The sequence below is a fragment of the Cricetulus griseus genome, chromosome 5, assembly GCF_003668045.3.
Source record: "Cricetulus griseus strain 17A/GY chromosome 5, alternate assembly CriGri-PICRH-1.0, whole genome shotgun sequence".
NCBI lineage: Eukaryota > Metazoa > Chordata > Mammalia > Rodentia > Cricetidae > Cricetulus > Cricetulus griseus.
In genome coordinates, this window is record NC_048598.1 from 98993541 (window position 1) to 99007239 (window position 13699).

The following is a 13699-nucleotide window of genomic DNA, read 5'->3' on the forward strand; positions in this document are numbered from 1 at the left end:
AGAGCGAGTGCCAGGATAGGCTCCAAAGCTACACAGAGAAACCCTGTCTCGAAAAAAACAAACAAACAAACAAATGCCCCATTTTCTGTAATCTACCTATACAATGTTTCCACAGCTATATTTCAAGTCTCTTGTCTTTGTTTTGTAACTGTAAAACATCACAGATACTCTTACCACATTGGAACATGCTGCTGGAGTAACATGAATATATTTGCAGGTCATGGTCTCTCAGCTCCAGAATAAATTATCTCTTATCCCCTTTGGAGTGAGAGTTGTATTTTTGGCCTCACACATGGCTGAAAGGGGTGAAAGTCTTGTTTTGTTTGTTTTTTGTTTTTCAAGACAGGGTTTCTCTGTATAACAGCCCTGGCTGTCCTGGAACTCACTCTGTTGACCAGGTTGGCTTGGAACTCACCAGAGATCTGTCTGCCTCTGCCTTCCAAGTCCTGAGTAGAAATCTCTTAACTATTTTACTTTATTTTATGTGCATTGGTGTTTTGCCTGCATGCATGTCTGTGTGAGGGTGTTGCAGACAGTTGCAATCTGCCATGTGGGTGCTGGGAATTGAACTCAGGTCCTCTGGAAAGACAGACAGTGCTCTTAACTGCTGAGCCATGTCTCCAGTGCCTTTTTGTTATTTTGTCTCTCTCCCAACTCCCAGGTGAGGAGGGAACCCAGAGCCTTGCACTTGTGTCTGCAAGTGCTCTACCACTGAGCTAAATGCCCAGCCCTGGTGAAAGTCTATTATAGCAACTGAGTGGGGATTTAGTCATCTCACAGACATTTATATAAGATCCATATTGTTAGGTATGGCTAGATATGGCTGAGGTCACACCCCTCTGTAGCTGCCTCTCTTTACCTTTAATGCTGAAACAAAGATTGTTCCTTGAGACCACACGATTTAGTGCCAGAGAGAGTATGACATGGCCTGTCTCTAAATTCCTTGGCTTGTCATTCTCTAATCCGGACACCTAGGGAGTTTGTTTACAAACTCAGTTAATCTGTTAAACTACCCCTTGAAGCACCAGGTACCTCAGAATCAGCTCTGAGAACCGGGATGGAGGGAGTTGCTTTGTCTTTAGGACTTAGCACTTCTTTCCTAGCATCTGGGTACCAGAGAACCAGTCAGAGAGTCACAGACATATTCTCAGTAGGGATCCTGCCAATTTCTGAAATACTGCAAGAAAATGTGGTCTGATTAACCCCTCAAAACCTAACACCACCACAAATGAAATTACCAAGCTCCTCAGACAACCAGATCCTAAACCAACATGGCATACCCGTCACTTCCCTTATGGCATACCCCTCACTTCCCTTATGGCATACCCCTCACTTCCCTTATGTCTTCTAAGTCACACATTAACGAGACTTGTTCCTTCAAGTGCAAGATCGCCTCTTCTTTACCCAAAGCCTTAAATAGATATCTTTGCTTTTTGTGAGCAGTCCCAAGTTATTTCCTTTCAGGCCCCACCATTCTGATTGACATTAAATCTTTTGTCCCTGTCACTAACCTGGAAGAAGTGAATATTTTCTAAAGAGATGCTTTAACTTTAACAGTATTAAAACAGTGAACCCCAGCCTTTAATCCCAGCACTCAGGAGGTGAGGCAGGTGGATCTTGAGTTCAAGGCCAGCCTGCTCTTCAGAGCAAGTTCCAGGACAGGCTCCAAAGCTACACACACACACACACACACACACACACACACACACACACACACACACACACACAAATCCGTCTCAAAACAAAACAAAACAAAACAAAACAAACATTCCCCACCCCCCACCATCTTGTGCTGGGAGAAGAAAAGCTGGGTCATCCAGAATTGGGGCTCTTCTCCTCTCCAAGAAAGACTCACAACCTCCCAGAGATACTGACAGTTAAGTGATGGGTGCGATCATGCCTCGTCCTGGACTGCTTAATGTGTCATCGCCCTTTATTTAAACTTCCATCCCACTTTAACAATCCCAAGATGGACTGATGGAGAGTCCCTGGATCTTTTTGTTCCTCTTCCCAATGTAGCCATATTGCATAAATCTCCCTTTCCCTGCTTTTTCCTATTAATTTGCATGTTTTAACTGTCTTCACAAGGTTGGGTGGCTGAACTTGGCTTCAGATAGACTATGACCTCAAGTTGTGTGACAGCCACCAGAATCAATCTGATTCAGTGTCAGACTCATTCCCTCTTGAATCTGACCCTCATGTATATCTGAGGGCATGGGCTGAATTGTGTAGTACCTGTTATCTCTCAAGGCTGCCTATTTGGAGTCAGGTAACATTGTGTTTGTAGAAGACATCAGAAGTCATTGGGTCAGGCTAAGCTCTTGGTCACTGTTAAAGTATGGGAACTTTACTAGTATATGTGGCCTCTTTCTGTCTATAAATTTCCCTTTCCCTATATTTTTCAATAAATGTGTTCCTTTGTATGTATGTTTTCTATGTTGCTGAATATGGGTAGGTAGAGAAATTTGTGTCATTCAACTCCTGAAGTATGATAACATCAGTCTTTTCTCTTTCTCTTATTCCAACAAGACCTGGTCGGCCTTTGTCTTCTATGATGAAATGGGGTGTTCCCATAGACGCAGAGTCTGGAATTCCCTGAGTACATCTATAACCCCCTCGGAAAAGGAGGAAGCAAGAATTGCCCGCTGAGCTAACGCCCGGTGAGGAAAGCCAGGACAGGCTGTGCTTATGTCCCTTTCCCCTAGTGGAACCAGGGCAGCTCTGGACTGGCAGGGCAGGCTTGTGCCTAGAATTCCTGATTTGAATCTCTGCTAGGTGGGTGTGCTCCTCCTGTCACTTAAGCTTTAGGAGGCGGGTCTGTGGCTTGGTGGCCAACCAGGCAAGTTGTTTCGGGATGCATATCCAGTGAGAAACCAGACATTAGGAAGATGGCTGCTACATGTCACTGAGACGTCCCTTTTGGTCCCTGCCATATTTGGGATCTGGGACTTTACGACTGTGGAGGGATTCTCCAGGTTTTTCCCATCCCTTTTGGCCTCCCCTCCACTGACAACAGGAACCACAAGAGATACCACTGCACCGTGTCGCTGGAAATGGTTCGTGCGATTGGGTGTGGGAGAGGGGTGAGCTCTAGTCTGCGGATGAGTCTAGCCAGTCTAGTCTGGCTGGGATGAGCCTTGGGTGGGGATCCTTCTGGGTGGAGCTGGGCCAGCAGCCAGAGCTGCTATCCTGTCTCATGCTGAGCGCTCAGTGCCGCCGGCGGGCGGGCGAGCGCGGCTTTGCTCCGCAGACTGGGCGGTGTCGGCAGAGGCTGGTGGAGACTAGGTTTGCTGGTGGGGAGATCGTACACCAGAGGAGAAAGGAGGTGTGATGAACCCCGAGTCCTGTGCGTGTTATGTCACAAACATACAGGGACATGAGGTGTCTTTTTAAACTGTCACGATTTAGTAAATAACCTATACATTCTTTTTCTTTCTTTTTTTTCTTTTCTTTTCTTTCTTTTCTTTTCTTTTCTTTTTTTTTTTTTTGGCTGCGATTTTCCAAGTAAGACCGATTTTGCTTACTCGCAGACCCTGGACAATAAATCGCAGCTCTTTTATTCCAATCTTAACCACTCATATTAAATCATATAATAATATTTCACCCCAAAAGAAACCAATGTGCAGGTTTCGGACTGGTTAAGTGTTAGAAAGGCTTGGGAGCCCACAAGGCTTTTCTGAAGTCCCGGCATTGAGCTAACGCGGGGACAAAGAAAGGTCTGTTGGGGACCGAGTAAGACTCATCAATCAATCCGTGCGTGCAGGAGACACAGCGCTGAAACCTAGGACAAAGGCAAGGTCCCTGCCTGTGGTTGTTCCCCGGCTCTTGACAGCTGACACTGTAATTTCTGTCGTGCACACTTTGGTCTTAGGGTGCTCCTTCTATAGGTTCAGGTGAGGGGGTTGCATATATTGTTGCTGATAAGCCCGTGTGTCTGGTGTTTTTGATAAAATGTGGTATGTTTTCAGGAGTTGTTTATTGATGGAGTGACTTTGTTCCTACTGGTGTGCTGGCAGAAGGTGGCTGTTTGCCCTTTCTAGGGTTTTCTGCTTTAAAATTCGAGTAAATCAGGTAAAAATTGTCCCCCTACAGCATAAATTAGTTGTGAGCAGCCATTCTCTTTTCATCATACCATGTCTCTTTTATCTCAGTGGCATCGGGTTTTCCAAGGAGCCTTTCACAGTTCTGGTTTCATTCTGTTGCTGGAATAAAATACTCTGACCAGAAGCAGCATAGGGGAGGAAAGGCTTTATTTGGCTCATCCTTCCAGGTCACAGTCCATCACTGAAGGAATTTCAAAGAGAGTCATAAACAAGAACTTGAAGCAGAAATCACGGAGGAATGCGACTTGCTGGCTCATTAATAAACTCATGAGTAACAACTAGCTTCCTTGTACTGCCCAGGACCATCAGCCTAGGGAAGGTGCCTTTCACAGAGGGCTGGGACCTACAATGAATCTGGACAATCCTCCACAGAGAGGTCACATTCTAATTTGATTCAGATAATTTCTCAGTTGAGAGTCTCTTCTCGGATAACTGTAGACTGTGTCAAGTTGACATTTAAAGCTAACCGGGACACAGATTCAAGGGAATTCTCCCTCCAAATTCCCTGACCTGTATCTGTAGGCCACGGATTCTTAGGACTCACAGTGAATCCCAAGTCCTCCTAACATGGTCAGGCATGCAGAAAGGAAGATCCATATGCATGAGGTGGATGGGGGCTGGTCTCTGTCATAATTGTTATTGTATTTGGTTTGTTTCAAAATATTGCTTGAAAATGCAAAGTACTGATAGAAGTAAGCCCTGACAGTATGTGAATGAAGCATCGAGAGAGGAGAAAGCCCTAAGTGTTGGGCCCACAAGCTTCCCTACGGTTAGGCTGTTCTTAAACAAGAGTGCCCAAAACAGAGGAGAGCCTGATGTGCTAGAGGATGCCACAGTTATTAAACTAGGTTAGAGCAGCTTTCTCTGAGGTCAGCCTGTCTTCAGGGTTACAGTCAAGGACTGTTATTTGTTGGCGCAGGCTAGCTGTGGGTCAGTGATCAGATGCCTGGAGGAAAGAGACAAACATAAGGAAAATCAGCCTAGGTGAGTGTTTTGTGTCGCAACCAGTTCAGGTGTTAACTGTTAAGTCTGTTAACTGTGGGAATTTAGAAAACTTTTTTCTGGTTTCTCTCAGCAGCCAGTGTGTCCAGATCAATATATCATTTCCCAGAGCTAAGGGTATCAGTCAGGTTTGTTCTTGTATGGATAAACACTCCCTGAATATATTAGACTGTATTTATTTAATTTTTTTGAGACAGAGTTTCTCTGTGTAGCCCTGGCTGTCCTGGAACTCACTATATAGACCAGGCTTACCTCGAACTCAAGATATCTGCCTGCTTCTGCCTCTCCAGTGTTGGAATTAAAGGTGTGCACCACCACTACCCAGCAACAGTCCCTTTACGATTTAACAGTCTTCTTCCAAAATTATATCATATTGCTATAACTTTGAATACCTTTGATTCCTCTTTGTCTTACAGAATTTAGAAAACGTTTTCTTAAAAATTAACTTCTTATTTTTAAAGATATATTTGTTATTGTTTTGTTTAAAAAGAAGAAAAGAGAAATTGCTGAGACAGACATAAGACTATAAGTTTATTATAAGGCCCGGCAGAATGGGGAGACTAAGAAGAGGAACAGGGGTAAATGGCTGACCGCCATGGCCGGTCGCCATAGAGAGACAGAGCGGGGAAACAGAGAGCACAGAGAGAGAGAGAGAGAGAGAGAGAGAGAGAGAGAGAGAGAGACAGGGGGGAGAGAGAGAGAGCGTAAAGGGGCAGGGGCCTATCTTTTAAAGGGGCCTCTGCACCTGCGTGCAGACTTCTTTCCCATGGAACCTTGGGCTGACCAGGGTATTGCCTGAGTGGATTCCACCAGGTAACAGGGGCAGGCCAGCATAATGCCTGAACCTTTCAATATTTATTTTAATTTATTAGTGTAAATGTGCACTTGTGACTGTAGGTGCCCATTGATGCTAGAAGAGTTACAGGTGGTTGTTGTCAGAACACTGTTCTAGAATGCAGTCTGTGAGGAGATTTCTGAGAGTTTGTGAGAAAACTCCAAAAAACAAGTCTTGTGACCTCTCAGTTTCTTCAAAACAACAAAATTGTTCTTCAAATATGTTTTTGTGCCCTTCCCAGGTGTAGCAGACAGGAATGAGTTTACTATAGATTTTTTCATTACAACTGGCTACCATTACTTGTCTATATGCCTCTATGGAAAAATACAATTTTTCCACGTGTGGCTTGCCCTTGGGTTGTGCACTTTATTCCTGTGACTTCTCTTAACCCTTAGAGTATAAACTGTCGATGCTCCGAATAAAGTTGGCTATTACATGAGACTTTAGTAGCTCTCATTTACTGGCCCCATTCTCCCAGGTGCCTATAGAGCCGTGACGGTTGTGAGCCACCTGATGTCAATGCTAGGAAATGAGCTCAGGTTCTCTGTAAGACCAGTGCTCTTAATTGATAAGTCATTGCTCCAGGCCCCATAACATCATATTTTAATGAAAACCTAGAAGCTCTATCTGACATGCCTCTGAAACATGTTAATCATCTTTAAGATACATGATTAATTAATTAAGTAATTAATTAATCTTTTTCAACCAACTTTAACAAATGTGTTAAAGATTTAAGTCTTCAGTCAGGCAGTGGTGGTGAACACCTTTAATCCCACCACTTGAAAAGTAGAGGCAGGTGGATCTCTTCGAGTTTGAGGCCAGCCTGGTCTACAGTACAAGTTTCACGACAGCCAGGACTCCACGGAGAAACCCTGTCTCAAAACAAACAAAAAACCAAAAGATTTATGTTCTCTTATAACAGACAGTTAGACAGTATTTTTGTTTAAAAAGGACAAACTTTTAAATTTGGCCTGTAAGACAACAGAAAGCAGAAGAAAACTCTAGTATTTCCATCTAGTTTGGTATCCATCTCTTTTCCTTTGGGAAGGTTGAAAGCACAGAGATGGCCATTGTCTTTACACCATAGCTGTCTTAGATTTCCGGAGCTGCAGAGCATCCTTGAACCATTCCCACATGAGGCCCCACCCGAGGACCAGTTAATTCTAGGAAACAATGAGTCATTTTTAATATTTATTTTTATTTTATGTGTATTAGCTTCTTGACCAACTATATGTATGTACACATATACTGGTGCCCTTGGAAACCAGAAGGGGAATGGATTCCCCTGGAACTGGAGTTAGAGACAGTTGTGAGCTCACATATGGGTGCTGGGAAGCAAACACCCATCCTCTGGAAGAGCACCAAGCCATCACTCCAGTCCCACCAATAGGAATCTTTGGCCACCTTACAGACTAAGAACTGAGGTAATGATCACAGAAAAGAGACATGACAGATTTGTGTATACCTCTTTACTCTGAACTTCTTCCTTTTAATAGAAGCTCATGTTATCTTCCCAAACCCAGATTTAATATCACCAGACTCTTTTATTTGTTCCCCCAAGCAGAGCCACATTGATATATAGAACTGCTGTTCTTTTGTATCAGGACCAGTGGCCAAGCTTAGTTTTTCATGACTGCCAGAATCTAGAATGTTCAGTTTTAAAATTCTAGCTACAGTATGAACTAGGAAATGTTTGGATTAATTTAACTTATTCATCTTATGAGCCATTCTGTTTTTGCACACACTATATAAAAATGCAACCATGACAATATTTATATTCATGTAGCCATACATAAAATGTATGTATTTAAACAGAAACATTTTACTTCATTTATTTAGAACTATAATTTGTGGGTCCAAAGCTAGACTACCAAGTTTTTTTTTTTAAGATTGATGTATTTATTATGTATACAGTGTTCTGTCTGCATGTACCCCTGTCCTACATAAGAGGGCACCAGATCTCATTACAGATGGTTGTGAGCCACCATGTGGTTGCCGTGAACTGAACTCTGGACCTCTGGAAAAGCAGCCAGTGCTCTTAACCTCTGAGCCATCTTAAGCCCTAGGCTACTAATTTGAATTTAAAAATAAAACTATTTTATTATTTTGTGGGTATAGATGTTTTAATGTATCTGTTTGGTTCTGGCAGAGGGCATTGGATCCCCAGAAACTATAGTTATAGGCAGTTACAAGCCACCGTTATGAGACATTTGGGTGCTAGGAATCAAACCTAGGTCCTCTGGAAGAGAGAAAAGACAGTCCTTTGTTGCAGAATATTTGTACACTGTGAAGATGTGTCTTTGCCAAAGTGCCTTCTGATTGGTTTAATAAAGAGCTGAATGGCCAATAGCTATGTCGGAGGTATAGGTGAGATTTCTGAGAAGAGAGAGTAAGAGGAGGAGAATCTAGGGGCACAGAAGACACTAGGAGACAAGTAGAAAAAACAGGAGGTGCAAAATAAAAGAGAGGTAATGCCAGATAGAACATTGATGAATATAAATGGGTTAATTTAAGTTGTAAGAGCTAGTTTGGAGAAAGCCTGACTAGGCTGAGCTTTCATAATTAATAAAAATTTTCTGTGTCATTATTTGGGAGCTGGGACAGAAAAAGACTCATTACAGTCCTTTTAAACTTTTGAGTCATCTGTCCAGCTGCATACTTGATTTTTTTTTTTGAGTTTCACGGTGTAACTCTGCATTCTGCTGGCCTGGAACTTGCTATCAGGCTAGACTTGAATTTCTCTCTGCCTCTCCAGTGCTAGTATTAAAGGTATGTGCCAGGAGCCCAGCCAAAAGCTGTCCTTTTTAAAGACATGATTTTCATATAAATAGTCTAAAAAATTCATATCTTCAACAGTCGGAGCCTACCCTGATCTACAAGCAGTAACAGGGTTTTAATATACATACATACATACATACATACATGTTTATATATGTTTTTCTTTTAACTCCTATGAAGGCTAGGATAAGAAATTGGGAAACTTGCATGGGAGGAGTAAAAACACCCCTCCTTTTAATTTGTGGATTTTTTTGTTTTTTGTTTTTTGGTTTTTCAAGACAGGGTTTCTCTGTGGCTTTGGAGGCTGTCCTGGAACTAGCTCTTGTAGACCAGGCTGGTCTCGAACTCACAGAGATCCACCTGCCTCTGCCTCTGTGGTTTTGGTTTTTATAGTGGAGAAAGCACAGACATTCAAGCAATAGTTCTCATACCTTAAAGATGAAATTGTAAGCTAAATTTTATCTTTAAAATGTAAGACAGGGGCTGGAGAGATGGCTCAGAGGTTAAGAGCACTGACTGCTCTTCCAGAGGTCCTGAGTTCAATTCCCAGCAACCATATGGTGGCTCACAACCATCCATTATGAGATCTGGTACCCTCTTCTGGTGTGCAGATAAAATGGATGCAGAATGTTGTATACATAATAAATAAATAAAATCTTAAAAAAATGTAAGACAACCCTGAACACACCTGGTCTTGTCTGTTCTTGGAAGTCAAGCAGGGTTTAGCCTGGTTAATACTTGGATGGGATATCCACTGGGAAAATGGGTGCTGTAGGCCTTTTTATTTTATTTTATTTTTGAAGTAAGATATTTGCTATCTTAAATAATCTTCTTTTGTAAACAAAGTAAGGTGGATTTCTGAGGGGCAGTGTTTGACTCAGCTATGAAAGGCCTGTGCTGGAAATGATAGGCCTTATGTCATTTTATCATTTTGACCCTAAGTAAGCAAGATGTCTTTTTTTCTTGCTTTTTTTTTTTTTTTTTTTTGAGATAAGGTTTCTCCGTGTAGCCCTGGCTGTCCTGGAACTTGCTCTGTAGACTGGGCCAGCCTTGAGTCAGCAGAGATCCGCCTGCCTCTGTCTCCTGAGTGCTAGGATTAAAGACGTGTGCCACCTTTGCCTGGCACCATCACACTTTTAGTAACTATAGAATTTCATGCATGTCTATGAGGGGGTCACCTGGTGGTAAGAGCTGTTTCTAAGAACATGTGCTATTTTTCATTCTTCATTTGTGTTCCCAATAAAAAAGACAATACTAATTTATTAGAAAATGAATTACTCTTAATCTGTCCTATACAAGTTCTTGTATTGTTGCCATGACAAAATTCCAGAGAAGGGAATTTAAGAGAGCAGGGGCTTGTTTTGGATTTAGTTCAAGGTTTTAGTCTATCGTGTTTGGGGAAGTTTGACAAGAGTTGGAGGCAGTTGCTCACACTGTATCTGCAGTCAGGAAGCAGAGGACAAAAATTCCAATGCTTAGCTACCTCTGTCCTCTCAATTCACTTTACCCAGCCCAGTGAATGGTGATCATCCCACATACAGGGTAAGTCCTTCTGCCTAAAATGTAACCAAGATAATCCCAGGCATACATAGGACGAGTATTGATCCTGTCAAGTTGAAAATAAATATGCAGCATCAGGTCTTTAAAAAAAAAGTTAAGGGGCTGGAGAGATGGCTCAGAGGTTAAGAGCACTGACTGCTCTTCCAGAGGTCCTGAGTTCAATTCCCAGCAACCATATGGTGGCTCCCAACCATCCATTATGAGATCTGGTGCCCTCTTCTGGTGTGCAGATATACATGGAAGCAGAATGTTGTATACATAATAAATAAATAAAATCTTTTTAAAAAAAGTTAAAATGGTTATTTTGTTTTATTTTATGTATATGGTTATTTTGCCTGCATTTATACCCAGGTGTGTGCTTGGTGCCTGCAGAGACCAGGAGAGGGTCGGGTTCCTTGGAACTGGAGTTTCACAGTTGTGAGCTGCCTAGTGGGTGCTGGGAATCAAATTCAGGTCCCCTGGAAGAGCAGCCAGTAACTTGAACTGCTGAGCCATCTCTCTGGCCTTATATCACAGGTCTTTTTTTAAAAAATATTTATTTATTTATTTATTGTCCACAGTGTTCTGCCTGCACGTATGTTTGCAGGCCAGCAGAGGACACCAGATCTCATTACGGATAGTTGTGAGCCACCAGTGGGTGCTGGGAATTGAACTCAGGACCTCTGGAAGAGCACCCAGTGCTCTTAACATCTGAGTCATCTTTCCAGCCCACATCACAAGTCTTAATAGATTATTATTTAAAATGCTCCATGAGAAAGCCGATACACACTTCTAAATGTTGTTTATAGTGAATCACAGAGGAAATATTCAAGTCCCTAACAAGTAAGAAGTGTGATTAAATACTATCCACTTGTCGTAGACACTGATCTAGTTCTGTGATGAAACACCATGACCATAGCAGTTCTTCTAAAAGAAAACATGTAATGGGGGGGTTTGCTTACAGTTTCAGAAGTTTAGTCCATTTTCATCATGGTAGGAAGCATGGTGGCACACATGGAGCTGAAGCAGTAGCTAAATGCTACATCCTGATTGGTAGGCTGGGGAGCATGGGGGAGGGAGAGAGAGAGGAGAGAGAGAGAGAGAGAGAGAGAGAGAGAGAGAGAGAGAGAGAGAGAGGCGGGGGAGAGAGCGCTGGGTCTGGCAGGGGCTTTTGAAACCTCAAAGTCCACCCCAGAACACATTTCTTTCAACCAAGGCCACACCTACTCTAATAAGGCCACACCTCCCAATCATTCTAATCCTCAAGTCACTCCCTAATTACTAAGCAATCAAATATATGAGCCTATGGGGGACCAATCTTGTTTAAAACACCACACCACTGAACCAGCTTCTTAAAGATTCATCACTCAGAAAATATACTGTGTCTAACCAAATAGTTTCTCTCTGATAATCACATGGAAATGTAATATGGATTCTGAGAGAAAGCAGGGATATCAAAGTCACATATGGGTGGCATAAACTGTGTAGGAAAGCAATATCATTTTTATAGTTATATAAGGACAAGTCCCTCTTAATCAGGGGTCCCAGATACCAAGAGAAATGGAATTTTTCCTTCAGCATCTGTAAGAATATGTAGTCTTGGGACAGCTAATACTGGATTTTCTTTAGGACATTAGGTAACCAGAATTTGTTATAAAAGTTGTCACAGTGACCTAGTGGACAAAGAGAAGTCAGCACAACTTATGAGGGCAAAGGTGGTCCTATTCTGCTGTTCTTTATCCAATTGCTCCAATCTACTGTCAGAATTACTCTATAAGAGAATCGCATTTTGTATTAACAGTCACCAAGACAACTTGAACATATATGGAAATATATGGAACATAGTGCCACAATAACTTATGAAGTCTAGATAGCTGGTACTGTGAGGTTCAACCTTGTGGAAATCTATGTGTGTGCTTTTAGGAGTCAGTGACCTTTGAGGATGTGGCTGTGCACTTTACCATGGAGGAGTGGGCTATTCTGGATCCATCCCAAAAGGAGCTCTACAAAGATGTGATGAAGGAAATACTGAGAAATATGGTCTCTATAGGTAAAGACATCATCATTCTCATAATAGGTCAATCAAACAAAGTTCATCATTGCTGCTACATGAACTGAAATATAGTAAAAGGAGCATCTGGGGACACTTGCCTGGCAGGAGAGACACCTTGATCAGGAAAAGTGGCTTTCTCAGAATGAAGCTCATCCATCCCATTTGTCATGTGCTGACTCCTGCCATTTCCTCAAATGTAGAAAAGTCGTATGTGGTAGTGGGAGACTGTGTTCACACTCTGCCATGAAAAAAATGGGGACAGGAGGTGAATTTGTGGTATGGGGTTACTTTATACCATGAATTTAGTTGGAATCTGCTAATGTTTTTTGCTGTAATATCATGACTCATAATGATTCATCTTGATCTGTATTTTAGGAAACATAAGGAAACACCAAAAGATTGAAAACGAATATCAAAATTCTGGGAGAAAACTAAGGTAATTCAGGTTCCTCACAGTTTATGGTGCCATAGGACATTTTACAAAGAGGTAAAAGATACAAATATATCTCAGGAAATTGTCTCCAAAACGGCTAATATGTTTCATATCATCAGTAAGAACATCTCAGATACTCCAGCATTGGAAACAACGGGAGTACCAGGAGGCCAGAAATGAACTTTATCATACTTGACATGTACAAACTTTACACCATATACATTACGAAAAATGAAATATCAGTTTATCTGCAATCATGGTGTGAGGTGCAGATGAAGCAAAAAGATTACTCTTTTAGACTGGAACTGATAGTTGAGATAACACTTATAGTTGGTGGCGGCGCACACCTTTAATCCCAGCACTTGGGAGGCAGAGGCAGGTGGATCTCTATGAGTTTGAAGCCAGCCTGGACTACAGAGTGAGTTCCAGGACAGCCAGGACTATTACACAGAGAAACCCTGTCTCAAAAAAAAAATAAACAAATAAATAAGTAAAACCAAAAGATAACTCAATATAGACAATTGTCTTAGGGCTTCTATTGCTGTGAAGAAACACGATAACCATGGCAACTTATAAAGAAAAAAATTTAATTGGGTCCGGCTTACAGGTTCAGAGGTTTAATCCATAATCATCATGGTGGGAAGCATGGCTTCGTGCAGGTAGACATGGTGCTGGAGAAGTAGCTGAAATTTCTACACCTGGATCCACAGGCAGCAGAAAGAGAGGATGCCACACTGGACCTGAATTGAGCATCTGAAACCTCAAAACCCATCCCCAGTGAGACGCTTCCTCCAACATGGCGGCACCTACTCCCTATGAGCCTATGGGAATTATTTTCATTCAAACTACAGCAACATTCAAGTAGTTCAAAATGCAACATGATTTGCATCATCAGTATTATGCATCAAATTGTGCACAAAATTCAGTATTGAAATGTGTATTTAAATGTGACACAT

At 42.0% G+C, this 13699-nt stretch overlaps 1 protein-coding gene and 1 pseudogene across 1 annotated transcript; both read left to right on the forward strand.

Annotated features, from left to right (window-relative positions):
* The first annotated feature begins 3130 nt into the window (after positions 1-3130).
* LOC118238937 (zinc finger protein 554-like) lies at positions 3131-12750 on the forward strand. The gene is made up of 3 exons (XM_035445857.1): positions 3131-3325; positions 12181-12307; positions 12686-12750. Exons 1-3 carry the CDS (start codon positions 3131-3133, stop codon positions 12748-12750), a joined length of 387 nt encoding a protein of 128 aa, XP_035301748.1.
* On the forward strand, positions 12401-12554 carry LOC113836196 (annotated as a pseudogene).
* Positions 12751-13699: the final 949 nt, after the last annotated feature.